This window comes from Ovis aries, chromosome 6 (genome assembly GCF_016772045.2).
Source record: "Ovis aries strain OAR_USU_Benz2616 breed Rambouillet chromosome 6, ARS-UI_Ramb_v3.0, whole genome shotgun sequence".
NCBI classification, from domain to species: domain Eukaryota; kingdom Metazoa; phylum Chordata; class Mammalia; order Artiodactyla; family Bovidae; genus Ovis; species Ovis aries.
This window is the reverse complement of record NC_056059.1, coordinates 60,395,105-60,409,961: the sequence shown is the minus strand read 5'-3', so window position 1 is coordinate 60,409,961 and position 14,857 is coordinate 60,395,105. Positions and strand designations below refer to the sequence as shown.

General features: G+C 37.2%; 1 protein-coding gene across 2 annotated transcripts in view; it reads right to left on the bottom strand.

The window, feature by feature from the left end:
• The window catches only part of NSUN7 (NOP2/Sun RNA methyltransferase family member 7), a 48,577-nt gene that overhangs the window by 18,096 nt on the left and 15,624 nt on the right, over positions 1 to 14,857 (bottom strand). For both annotated transcript variants that reach the window (XM_004009785.6, XM_027970950.3), the window contains exons 5-7: positions 7,995 to 8,147; positions 7,469 to 7,652; positions 5,173 to 5,383 (exon numbers count right to left, since the gene is read on the bottom strand). In XM_004009785.6, the coding sequence (XP_004009834.3) occupies positions 5,173 to 5,383; positions 7,469 to 7,652; positions 7,995 to 8,147 (548 nt within the window). The remainder of the gene's footprint in view (positions 1 to 5,172; positions 5,384 to 7,468; positions 7,653 to 7,994; positions 8,148 to 14,857) is intronic.

Sequence of the window (14,857 nt, the reverse complement as noted above, 5' to 3'; positions counted from 1 at the left end):
CCGGGAGTTGGTGATGGACAGGGAGGCCTGGCGTGCTGCAATTCCTGGGGTCGCAGAGAGTTGGACATGACTGAGTGACTGAACTGAACTGAACTGATGTTTATCTTTATGGCAGTACCACATTGTCTTGATTACTAAAACTGCATAGTCAGTTTTAAAATCAAGGAGTATGAGTCCTACAACTTTGTCCTTTTTCAAAGCTATTCCATATCCCTTTGATTTCCATGTGAATTTTAAGACAGAATGTCAATTTCTGAAAACCACCACCTAGGGTGTTTTTTAACAGGGATTACATTAACTTTGTATTTTTTTCATGGATTCCTTAGAATTTTCTATATACAGAGCATTTTATATGCTGATTCTAGATAACATGGCTTTATATATTTTGAGACTATATTAGTCTTCTTTAGTACTGTATATTTACCTGATGAATTAAGCATGTTCTAACTGTATTTCTAGTAATTTTTCTTGATTTAGCATTGCTTTCCTGTATCTCTTTTTGTTAGTATGTTTACCGGATATCTTTTTCTGTCCAATTTTTAATACCCTTTTATGTTAGGGGTGTCTCTTACAAAGAGCATTTTAGTTGGTCTTTAAAACCATATGATTATCTCAATAGATGCTGAGAAAGCCTTTGACAAAAGTCAATATCCATTTATGATAAAAACCCTCCAGAAAGCAGGAATAGAAGGAACATACCTCAACATAATAAAAGCTATATATGACAAACCCACAGCAAACATTATCCTCAATGGTGAAAAATTGAAAGCATTACCCCTAAAGTCAGGAACAAGACAAGGGTGCCCACTCTCACCACTACTATTCAACATTGTTTTGGAAGTTTGGGCCACAGCAATCAGAGCAGAAAAAGAAATAAAAGGAATCCAAATTGGAAAAGAAGAAATAAAACTCTCACTGTTTGCAGATGATGTGATCCTCTAAAACTTTAGAGTCTTTTAAGTCTTTAGAAAACCCTAAAGACTCCACCAGAAAATTACTAGAGCTTATCAATGAATATAGTAAAGTTGCAGAATATAAAATCAATACGCAGAAATCCCTTGCAATCCTATACACTAACAATGAGAAAATAGAAAGAGAAATTAAAGAAACAATTCCATTCACCATTGCAACGAAAATAATAAAATACTTAGGAATATATCTACCTAAAGAAACAGAAGACCTATATATAGAAAACTATAAAACACTGGTAAAAGAAATCAAAGAGGACACAAATAGATGGAGAAATATATCATGTTCATGGATCAGAAGAATCAATATAGTGAAAATGAGTATACTACCCAAAGCAATCTACAGATTCAATGCAATCCCCATCAAGCTACCAATGGCATTTTTCACAGAGCTAGAACAAATAATTTCACAATTTGTATGGAAATACAAAAAACCTCGAATAGCCAAAGCAATCTTGAGAAAGAAGAATGGAACTGGAGGAATCAACCTGCCTGACTTTAGGCTCTACTACAAAGCCACAGTCATCAAGACAGTATGGTACTGGCACAAAGACAGAAATATAGATCAATGGAACAAAATAGAAAGCCCAGAGATAAATCCACACACATATGGACACCTTATCTTTGACAAAGGAGGCAAGAATATACAATGGAGAGAAGACAATCTCTTTAACAAGTGGTGCTGGGAAAACTGGTCAACCACTTGTAAAAGAATGAAACTAGAACACTTTCTAACACCATACACAAAAATAAACTCAAAATGGATTAAAGATCTAAATGTAAGACCAGAAACTATAAAACTCCTAGAGGAGAACATAGGCAAAACACTCTCCGACATAAATCACAGCAGGATTCTCTATGACCCACCTCCCAGAATATTGGAAATAAAAGCAAAAATAAACAAATGTGACCTAATTAAACTTAAAAGTTTCTGCACAACAAAGGAAACTATAAGCAAGGTGAAAAGACAGCCTTCTGAATGGGAGAAAATAATAGCAAATGAAGCAACTGACAAAGAATTAATCTCAAAAATATACAAGCAACTCCTGCAGCTCAATTCCAGAAAAATAAATGACCCAATCAAAAAATGGGCCAAAGAACTAAACAGACATGTCTCCAAAGAAGACATAGAGATGGCTAACAAACACATGAAAAGATGCTCAACATCACTCATTATCAGAGAAATGCAAATCAAAACCACAATGAGGTACTATTTCATGCCAGTCAGAATGGCTGCTATCCAAAAGTCTACAAGCAATATATGCTGGAGAGGGTGTGGAGAAAAGGGAACCCTCTTACACTGTTGGTGGGAATGCAAACTAGTACAGCCACTATGGAGAACCGTGTGGAGATTCCTTAAAAACTGGAAACAGAACTGCCATATGACCCAGCAATCCCACTGCTGTGCATACCCACCGAGGAAACCAGAATTGAAAGAGACACATGTACCCCAATGTTCATCACAGCACTGTTTATAATAGCCAGGACATGGAAGCAACCTAGACGTCCATCAGCAGATGAATGGATAAGAAAGCTATGGTACATATACACAATGGAGTATTACTCAGCCATTAAAAAGAATACATTTGAATCAGTTCTAATGAGGTGGATGAAACTGGAGCCAACTATACACAGTGAAGTAAGCCAGAAAGGTATACTGTATACCAATACAGTAAAATAACACATATATATGGAATTTAGAAAGATGGTAACAATAATCCTGTATGCGAGACAGCAAAAGAGACACAGATGTATAGAACAGTCTTTTGGACTCTGTGGGAGAGGGCGAGGGTGGGATGATTTGGGAGAATGGCATTGAAACATGTATATTATCATATGTGAAATGAATCGCCAGTCCAGGTTTGATGCAGGATATAGGGTGCTTGGGGCTGGTGCACTGGGATGACCCAGAGGGATGGGATGGGGAGGGAGGTGGGAGGGTGTTTCAGGATGGGAAACACATGTACACCCATGTCAATGTATGGCAAAACCAATATAATGTTGTAAAGTAATTAGCCTCCAATTAAAATAAATAAATTTATATTTTTAAAAATAAATAAAAATCCAGTATTGATGCTGTCTTGTAATTTAAGTATGTCATGCATATTTAATATGTTTAATTGATTTATATATTCATATTTTGTTTAATTTACATACTTGTTTTCTATTTATTTTGTCTTATATATGTTAATATGGTGTTTCCAATTCCATATTCCACATCTCCCCCTTAGCTTTTTAGTTTTACATTCTTTATTTATTGATTGCCTCTAATATTATAACACATTCATTGTTGTTTTAGTCACTAAGTTGTGTCTGACTCTTTTGCAACCCAATGATATAAAACCTTTATCATATCTTAGATAAAGCAAGGATGAGAGAACACATTAATTCATTTCCTTCTCTAAATTATATACCATTAATTACATGACATATTTTTAGCTCCACATGACATTAGTTTACAATCCCGCAAGATATTAGACTACAACTATTTAGATTTACCTATGTACTAATCTTTTCCATTGCTCTTTTTCTAGCACCTATAACTTTCTGTATGAGATAATATTCCTTCTACTCAAAATATAATCTGTGGTATTTCATTTATTGTATCTGCTGGTGACAAACTCAGGTTTTCTTTTCTGAGAATATATTTTATGTCAAAGGAAATGTCTGCTAAGTATATAAACCTAACCTGGCAGTTTCTTTCTGCACTGAAGATACTGTCTCTGGCCTCAGTTGTTTCTGTTGAAGTAGCTCATTTTTATTTTTATTCCTATTTCATTAAAGGTAATATGTATTCTCTCTCACTGCTTTAAATACTGTTCTCTATCTTTGGTTTTCAGCAGTTATGCTATGATATGATGTGCCTACCATGTTTTTTTACACATTTATTTTTGTTGGAGTTCATAGGGCTTCTTGAATCTGTGACTTTCATCAATTTTTAAAACCCCCCACCTGAATTTCACATATTGATTCTTCTCAACTCCTTTTCTCCTCTCTCTCTGGGTTTCGACTCACAACATACGTGAGATCACTGGATCACTGAGTGTCATGTGTATTTTATGATCTCTTCCATATTATTCATCCTTTTCTCTTCTGATGTTTCAGTCTGGATAGTTTTTTCTGACTCATCAGTTCACTGATTCCTTCTTTTAGTTCTAATTTACTGTTAAAATCTGTTTCTTAATTTCACATATTGTAATTTCAGTTCTAGATTTTTCTTCTAGCTTTTTAAAAGTTCTAAAAGTTTTTTAAAGTTCTGGCTTTTTAAAAGTTTCTAGTTCTTTGCTGAAATTCTACAACTTATCATTTAGTCTTTTCAGCATATTAGTCATAAAGTCCACATCTGGTATCTGCAGTACCTGGACCTTCGTGGGTTTTCTTCTATTGCAGTATTTTTCTTTTTATTTCACCCACATCTTTCTTCTATCTTTTTTTTTTTTTTTTGAGTTCCAGACTCTGTATTTGAAAAAATTTAGGAGATAATATGAGATTCAGGATATTGTTACTTTCTTCCAAAGAGAATTTACTTTTGCCTCTGGTATGCAGTGAAGCTTGGGCACTAGCAATCTTACATCACCTTAATTCAATTGGGAACTGAGATGACTGGAATTTGGGCTTTACTTCATCAAAGGACTGAGCACTACCCAGAGTGTACTTCTGTGCTCCAATGAAACCCTGGGAATTTACAGTCTGCCTCTCCATGTTAAGCCCTGAATCCTACTTATTGTCTCTCTGACCTTGTGAATCTGTCAAAAGATTAGTTTTCCAGCTCCACTGAACCTATAATAAAATGTTATCTTTTGTCACAGCTTGATCCAATGGAAACATTTTTTAAAAATAAGAAGCCTAAGGACTTAGAATCTGGTCCTTGATATTAGCTTTGTCCCTTAAGTGCTCCTGTGATTGTGTTCTTATGTATTAAGAGATGACAATTTCTACCACTTACTTTAATTATTGTTTGAACCTCAAATTATGTAGTAGCTGAACGTTAAGCAATATACCAAAGTGCTAATATATTCATTAATTTAAACTGCAGTTGTTTAACCAATATTAAGCAACAGTAGTCTGATATAATATAGTGGGGATTTTAGGAATATATTTCATATACAGAGTTTTGCATTTAAAAAAATAACAAATTCAAATATTTTTAACATTTCTAAGTCTTATAGAACGTAACACCAAGCAAATAAATATTTGTACATACTTTTACATCCCATTTTTGTGAAAAGGTTCTTCAGGTCAGGATCCTTAGCTTGTGATTGTACTCCACACACAAATATTTTTGAGGTATTATTATTTGTTAAGACTGACATATGGGCAACTGTGTACCAAGAACCTGTATTGACCATTAAGATATCATCATCCATATTTAATAAAGCCTTTACAGAATGGACAGCGAGACTTCGAGATTTGTCCTACAAGATAAGAGTATGATTAGAATTTCAAAGGGTTTAGGTAAAACAAGGTATTGGCAGAAATCTTGAGGTTACCTAACCCATTCTGAGTTTAAAACACCTTAAATATATGTTTAAATATAAAGTTAGTAGTTTATATTTATAAACTTTATAAATTTATATGTATATATGTTTATATTTATAAAGTTAACAAACAAAATTGGTTTAGCTTAAATTATGACTTTTATCATTTAACTATTATATAGTGATGGAACAACAGACTGGTTCCAAATCAGAAGAGGAGCACATCAAGGCTGTATATTGTCACATTGCTTATTTAAATTATATGCAGAGTACATCATGCGAAATGCCAGGCTGGATGAAGCTCAAGCTGGAATCAAGATTGCTGGGAGAAATATCAATAACCTCAGACATGCAGATGACACCACCCTTAAAGCGAAGAACTAAAGAGCCTCTTGAAAGTTAAAGAGGAGGATGAAAAAGTTGGCTTAAAACTCAACATTCGGAAAACTGAGATCATGGCATCTGGTCCCATCACTTCAAAGCAAATAGATGGGAAAACAATGGAAACTGACAGACTTTATTTCTGGGGGCTCCAAAATCACTGTAGATGGTGACTGCAGCCATGAAATTAAAAGACGCTTGCTCCTTGGAAGATAAGCTATGACCAACCTAGACAGCATATTAAAAAGCAGAGACATTACCAAAAAAGGTCCGTCTAGTCAAAGCTATGGTTTTTCCAGTAGTCATGTATGGATGTGAGAGTTGGACTACAAAGAAAGCTGAGCACTGAAGAACTGATGCTTTTGAACTGTGGTGTTGGAGAAGACTCTTGAGAGTCCCTTAGACTGCAAGGAGATCCAAAGAGTCCATCCTAAAGGAAATCAGTCCTGAATATTCATTGGAAGGACTGATGCTGAAGCTGAAACTCCAATACTTTGGCCACCTAATGTGAAGAACTGACTCACTGGAAAAAACTCTGATGCTGGGAAGGATTGAAGGCAGGAGAAGAAGGGGATGACTGAGGATGAGATGGTTGGATGGCATCACCAATGTAATGGACATGAGTTTGAGTAGGCTCCGGGAGCTGGTGATGGACAGGGAACCCTGGTGTGCTGCAGTCCATGAGGTCACAACTGAGCAACTGAACAGAACTGAACTGATAGTGATAAGGCAATGCCAAACTCCCCAAATGTGATTAATAGATTACTGGTGTCCTGCCTTAGTTCCCATTCTTAAACTTTCATGAAAATGTACTCATCTGCCACTGCCATTCTTTTTCCCCATCACATTGTCATCTAACTGGCTGCTAGCTCACAGAGATTAAAAGTAAGATGGTTGACAAGTTTAAAAATCGGGCTAAGCAGATGAGTTTATGCAACTGACCTCAGTGCTCAATAGGATGTCACCACAAGATAAAGCCAAGAGACACTACCCAAGAACGCAGGTATTGTAAAGGTATAAACCTTACAAGATCAAAGTGAGTCTGAAACACGAATTGGAATCTAAGGACATAAAAATTAATTTAACTCAATTTCTTGAAACTTTTCTTTTTCATTCTATTGAAATACCATTATAACTCACATTCTCTTCCTGTATTGACAGCCATTATACATATCTTACAAATCAAAGCTGTAAGACTATAGTAAAGAGATAATGGGAACATATTACACATTGCATTTTCAAATGCAGGATGGCACTAGCATCTTCCCCAGAAACAAAAAAAGAAAAGGGAATCACCATGCCTTCTCTTGAATCCTCCCTTGGGAGAGAAAAATTTAGCTTTTCAGCTATGAGCAATACAAGTTCCCCCATCTATGGTGTCTTGGAAGGAGAATATGTTCCTTACAATATGCCCACTTCACATGGGGCAAAGATGCCAAAGTACAACAGGAAAACTGATGTAGCAGTATTAATTTTATATTTCTATGTGGAAATTAGGCCTTATAAACCTCCTTGATAACCTATACAAAATATAATCAATTTCTTAGGTTTTATTTTTAAGTAGAGAAATTCTTTGGGTGAGCAGGATTATTGAGAGACTCACAGTATTAAGAACCACAGTGAAAGTAAAACTTTGTTTACCTGAAATATAAGTTTATAATCTTTAAAAAGATCTATATTTAGAAGATCACTTTTAAGATGAGATGGAAAAATTAAGACATCATAGCAATGTTGATCCACAGCAAAGACTTTATTATCAATATGCAATACAGATTTGACTTTATTATAGCCATTTTTCTTCAAAGTATAATAAACTTCTTCAGGGCTGTAAATACATGATATTAGGTTATAATTATAAATATAATACATAAAAATGTATTTAATATCAGCATCTTTTTCCTACAATAAATAAAATTATCATTGCATATACTGCATCCAATGGAACTTATAATTTAAGCCATCAGTAAGTCAAAAAAAAAATTAGAGACAAAAAAGTTAACACATCTATTAAATTACTTTTGGTAATCTGGTGATAAAATCCTGAACAAAACTATAATTCCCACTCACTCCCTCAGATGAGCCCCTCATCCATTAAAAAGGTAATACTTTTATCACATTATTTTGAAAGGCAAATGACTTGAGTAAAGAATTTGATTAGAACTCTTACCTGATTTTACAAGTATTTATCCAAGCATAAAGTGGCAAAGTAGAGGCCCTTAATTCTTGGTTCCTAACTGTTTCTGGAAGAATGTGGTAAATTGAAAGGGCATCATGTTTGATTCGACATCTTGCCAATGCTGCAGCCAATTTTGTCTTAAAACTAGAGACAGAAAATCCATTCTTGGTAACTACTGCATTGAAGACAAGACTATCAATTTTCCACTTGAAAAATTAACAATTAGATTTAGAATTATAATACTCTATAATTCTATTTCAAATTTTTGAAATCTAAAGTTAAAATTTGCCATATTTAAAAATGGGAATCCCCCCAAATTTTTAAAAATGGAAACCCAATAATTCTGCTTCTTTTTTTTTCAGGTTTTGCTGTCTCTGTATAGTTGTATATCTTAATTGTTTATAACAACTGCTGGTTGAAAGACAAATTTTATGTAGTAAAGGTGAAGGGCTTAGAGCTTAGAGTCAGACAAATTTGAAGTTAAATTAAGGCTCGGTCACTTACTAGCTGTGTGACCTCAGGTACAATGCTGACTCTCACCAGCCTCAGTTTTCTCATCTGTAGAATGTGATCAGCTTACCTTGCTATTACTGTAGGGATTAGTATCATGGGGCTTCCCTGGTGGCTTAGCTGGTAAAGAATCTGCCTGCAATGTGGGAGACCTGGGTTCAAACCCTGGATTGGGACGATCCCTTGGAGAAGGGAAAGGCTACCCACTCCAGTATTCTGGCCTGGAAAATTCCAGGGACTGTATAGTCCATGGGGTCTCAAAGAGTTGGACACAACTAAGTGAATTTCACTTAGTACCATGGGTGTCACCAAGCACCATGCCTGGCAGGCACTCACTATAGATCAGTCTGTGTTATCAGAGATGGCAAGAGTGTAGTCTTGATAAGATTAAGGAGCTTTCATGAATTGGTATCAAGTCCTTCCCAGTTCTGATTATCTCATATCTTATAGTTACAAATAACAGGAAACAAAAACAAGAACTGGTTAGCATAAAATGAAAACCCAATAATTCTTTTTTAATCTTATGGCCTAAATCACTGGGAGGTATTGCGCACTGACTCTGTCTCCTTGACCACAGGTGATTGGCAGAAGGTGGGCACTTGACCCAAACCAGTCAAGTGAATTTTTGTGTGTAGTAACAGAGAGCCAAGTCAGTCTTTCTGGTTTTTGGTGCTGTACAATATAAAGCTCCTGAGTTGACAGCAGCCAAGTTTCCCATTCTACAAACAGAAAAAGATGTAAGAATGAAGCTAAAGCACACAAAGAGGCAGAGACCAGAGTGGAAGAGAGTCCTGAGGGTACCTGAGTCACAGGGTTGTCAGGAAGCATTTAATAGGAGGCTTCCTGTGTGCTGTTTTGGATCTGTCATGAATCCTCTGTCGCTTATTAATTCCTGAATATTCGGGAATTAAGTGGAGTAGCAAACTACTTACTCCTGGGGGCTTAGGAATGCATGCATCTTCTGTTAGTTTTTCCATACGGTGATAAGTAACTATTTACGAACTTCTTCCTTTTTATGAACCATAAGGTAAAAGTGATTACTTACAACCCTCTCTCTTTCATATGAATGACTTCATGTTTCCTTGATAACTTGTAAGTTTTGATTTTATCTCTGCTGAAAATAGCTACCTTGTAAGACAGTATAAATACTCAGACAATGTTAAATAAAACACCTTTGCTCCATCAGAGCTTTGGTCCCCGTGTTTTTCTTTCTCTCTCTCTCTCTCTCAGACTAATTCTCTGGAGCACAGAGACCCGTCATGCTTATTCTCCTGACCAGGTTTCTAAGCCCCTCTCGACGAGAGGGCGCCAGGTGCCTTCGTGAGCGACGCAAGCCCTGTGTCTAAAGACTTTATCGGTTTTCTGCATAAACCAAGGAATATCAGCCTCTTTCTCTCTCTCTTTTACTTTCTTATCGTGGACTCCGGACCACCAGGTTCTGGTCCATTAAAGGACCTCAACACAGGATGTGGTTAGCAGAAGCAGAAGCACATCAACGTCCTTCCTGCAAGTCTCACTGTGCAATTCTTTGGTGAGATACTTTATAATAAAGTTTCTCTTTTGCCTAATCTAGTTTGAGTTGGATTCCTGTCTGGTTGTCAAAAAGGAATCCTACCTAGTACACCATTTTCTCTTAGTTTATTTTTTTTAAAGAAATGGGTTTTGTTCCTTTTTAGCTTAAAATTGTCAGAAATTTTATATACAAAGAACTAATGATCTCAAGGGGTTTTTTTGTTTTGTTTTTTGTTTTTGGTGGTGGTGGGTTTTGTCTTTGTTTTTTTGCTGTGCCACGTGGCTTGTGGGATTTTAGTTCCCCAACCAGGAACTGAACTCAGGCCTTCCACAGTAAAAGCACTGAGTCCTAACCACTAGACCACCAGGGAATTCTCAAAATATCTCAAGTTTTAAAGTGCCATTAGTAATGCCTAACACAAAAGAAATGTGGCTCTCTTTAGATATAAATTATATTCTTAATGCCCAAAGATAATCTTCAGTGAACTGCTTGAATTTCCCATAGGGGAAAAAAAAAAAAAATCAGACATTATACTGAGAACTGTTTCACAATATTCACTAAGTAAGTAAAATGGGCTAAGAGTTTCTAAAGAAGGGGTGGAAAGAATATGAGAGATAAAACCCCATGAACAAGTGTTCAGAAGCATTTTGGCAAATGAGAAACTCTAAGTATTATGTGAATAAGAAAACTGGGAATAGAAGAAAAGGAATATCTAAGCAAATGTGATTTATCCCCCAAATCCATGAAAGTTAAAAATGGTTTTAACATTCATGAATCACTCAAGGTAAATAACCTTACCACATTAATAAAATCAAGAAGAAAAATGATCATATCCAAACTCTGGTCTCTGTTTTCTTAATTTAGTAAGACTACAGTTTTCTCTAGAGATCATCCTTCCTGCACAGCAGTTGGAAAGCACCTATAAGCATAAAGCCAGGACTATTCTAGGGCTCACCTCATTTGTTTTCATTTTCTCAAGGATTAAATTTCTGTGCTGCTTTTTGTCTAATGTCCAAAATCTTTGCCTCATATATTTTGTCCATCTAGTCATTTATAAGGGCTTCCCAGGTGGCCACTAGTGGTAAAGAACACGCCAGCCAATGCAGGAGATGGAAGAGATATGGGTTCACCCCTGGGTCTGGAAGATCCTCTGGAGAAGGAAAAGGCAACCCACTCCAGTGTTCTTGCCTGGAGAAGGCCATGGACAGAGGAGCCTGACAGGCTACAGTCCATAGGGTCGCAAAGAGTTGGACACAACTGAAGCGACTTGGCACGCACAGTTATTTGTAGGAGGAATGAATAAGTTTGATCCAAGACACTCTGTCATGACTATATAACTACATTTTTAAAAGATCAGTTTATCTATGGAAGAGATTGTGAAAAAAGAGTTACAGGCAGGAAATAAAGAAGCTATCGCAGTGGTCCAAGGGACAGATTATAAATAGCTTGGGTTTGGATAGTAGGAGTGGAATGGAAACAAGTAGACACATTCAGCATATGGCTTCCAACTGGAGTTACAGAACTTGATGTAATAGGTATGGCAAGGGCACCGGGGAGGGCAGGAAAGAAGAATCAAGGGTAATATCTAAGAAGCTGGTGGTGCCTTGACTGTAACAGGATAGTTTTGGGTGATTTGGGAGGAAGGGCTACTCAGTTTTTCCTCTCCTGTTGCTTCTCCAGTCTTTCACTGCCCATTTTCTAATTTCACCGTGCATTTTCTAGCTTTGCCTCACCAAAGTCCAACAAATTATTTGGCAGAATCAGATTCTTGGGCTAGTATGAAGCATGCAGAGAAAGAAAGGAAGAAGCTGTGGTCTCCTTTTATTTAATCCAGTCACACTATTTCAAAGATAGCTGCATTTGTACAAGAAATGAATTCTTAAAGCCCTTGCATATATCAAAAAGATAGGGCTTCCCTGGTAGCTCAGCAGTAAAGAACCTGCCTGCCAATGCAGGAGACACAGGTTCATCCCTGATCTAGGAAGATCCCACATGCCACAGAACAACTAAACCCACATACCACAACTGTTAAGCCTGTGCTCTAGAGCTCAAGAACTGCAATTACTGAGCCCATGAGCCACAACTACTGAAGCCTGAGCACCCTAGAGCCTGTGTTCCACAACAAGAGAAGCCACCACGATAAGCCATCAAAATAAGAAGCCTGCGGACGGCAGCTAAAGAGTAGCCCATGCAGCAACAAAGACCCAGCACAGCCAAAAATAATAAACAAATGAATGATAATAGGTTCATCTTGGATTCTATCCCTAGAGCCATGAACAAACAAAGAAAAAGATACCAGTTGGTATACAGAGTGATAAAACACAAGGATCTCTGGTACAGACAACAACAAAGATCAAACACAATTTTTATAAGGAGAAAATGATTCTCATTCAGTTTCTTGTTAAATAACTGCTTCTTCTATCACCTCTTAAAATTAGTCTTCATCGTCTTGGTAGAAACATACTAAGGTATACTTCAAGCTTAAAATGATTCTACTGCCCTGGGGACAATACTGCCCAGCCCCAAGGCCCAGATGGTCTATAGAGGTTGGCCTCCAACATTCTGAGTTCAAAATTCTACTCCATTAGCTATGGAGGACTGGCCCAAGGGAATACACTTGACCCACGAGGAGCCAATCAAGTTCCCTGGAAGGGGGTAGAATTTAGAACTGGGTGTAGAGATAATAAATTAATCTAAACGAAGAAACTAACATACAAGTGTAACAAGTAAGCTTAAGACCTGGGGTGCAGCAGTAAGGCTTTTTCCTTGTAGGCTAGAAACAGAGAAGGCAGATCAGGAGAGAAAAGGAGAATGAAGCAGATATTAAGAGAGAAGCAGAAATTAAAAGGTAAAGAGACAAAGAAAATCCTGACGTCTTTCCAGTTCCTGATTTCCTCCTCTTCCTGAGTCTTCGAATTGCATGAGACATTCTAGGATCTATTTAAGAACATTTTCCAGTTTTGCTCACGTTAACTGAAAATAGCTTCTATTACTTGAAAGCTCTGATTCTTGATTAAAACCTTCTAGGTTATCTTTATACATGTATTTTCTTAGCATTATCTTTCTAATTATACATGGATTTTCTCAGTGTTATCCCTATACCAGTATATTACACTACTATTCTCTTCAATTCAACCACTAAATACACACATTTCTCCTATAACATATTATGAATTGAGCATAGCATGAATTGGATATAAAATAACTTACTAATGTGGGAATAAGATCTGTATTTTATGAAGCCTGATTGGTTCGGGTAGTTTCTGTTGCACTGACAGGAATGTAACCAGATAACCTCCTCCAGCAGGAGGTAGCACAGTATGTATTACAAGGAAAGGTAAAAATCTAAGGAATCAGGAACCTTAGACAATAATATCTTCTGGCTCTTCTGGCCTCTTTGCTTGCCCTATTTCCTACCTGCCTTGCTAGCATTCTCAGCTAAGAATCTGCTGCTGCTGAAACCACAGTCCGGTCTTTCTTACTTACTTAGAGCTCTGTGGCTTTCCTGGCCGCTTTAGCCTAACCGCAGCTCTCATTATGCACACTAAGTTGAGATTTCCACGAAAACCTCCTTAGTCCTAAGACAAACGGAAACTGAAAGCAGTTCAGGAAAGCTGAAACGCAGAGCTTGTCCCAAAGCACACTGCCCCACCACTTTTTCTCCAGTGTATCTGCACCCATCCTGAGTACCCATCCTCAGAGGCAGGTTGCCTAGTTCGGGTATGGGGGGGTGAAGTGGTTGCCCAGGAATCTATGTAGTAAACAGGAGCAAGATCCTTGCATATCTAAGGTACATACATTCAATTGCTTTTGCTTTTCTCCATCCCCAAATTTCTCATGGCTACAACTGACCTATTACTATGTCATATCTGTCATTGTCTAGCATACTTTACCCAAGATTCACTATCTTAAGTGGAAGGAACAGTAGCATATAAATGGTTAAATCTTGAGCTCTGAAGTGAAAGTGTAAGTGTTAGTCACTCAGTCCTGTCTGACTCTTTGGGACCCTGTGGACTGTAGCCCACCAGGCTCCTCTGTCCTTGGAATTCTCCAGGCAAGAATACTGGAGTGGATTGCCATTCCCTTCTCCAGAGGATCTTCCCGACCCATGGATTGAACCTGGGTCTCCTGCACTGCAGGCAGATTCCTTACCATTTGAGCTACAGGGAAGTTCTCTAGAGAGCCTTCCTGAATTTGAATTCTGGCACTTCTCTTTCTAGCTCTATGGCATTAGACAGGTTCCTTTAACATGTCTGTGCTTCAGTTTTCCTCTGAGTAAAAATACAGGTCGGTAACAATATTCACTTGGAAGAATTGTTATGTAAAGAGCTTCTTGTAACAGTGATTGATACATATTAAGTGTTCTTCAATAAAGGTAAGTTATTACTATGACTCCATTCAGTGACTCTTTTGGTCTCAACCTTCAAAATGAAACTGAGTTTTCCATAACAATATAAAATGAGATATGATAACTGTTTCAGATTATTCACCAGGTAAACATCTTCCTACAGGATTGTTGTTGTTTGCTATGTTGTGCTTTCTATTAAGGCTTAAGAGCATAGGAGACTTCCCTGCTGGTCCAGTGAAGACACTGCATTTCCACAGTAGGGGGCATGGGTTCCATCCCTGGTTGGGGAACTAGGATCCTGCAGCCCTAACAACAGTAGCATTTAATGAATGACCATCTACTATCATGTACTATGTGTCTGGCTCCTAGCTCAGCATTTTACATACATTACTTTAATTAGTTCTCCCAACCACCTTTTCAGGTAGGTGCTATTACTGTCCTCATGCTAGGCTTCTGCTGATATTTAGGGTAAAAGGAAAACAA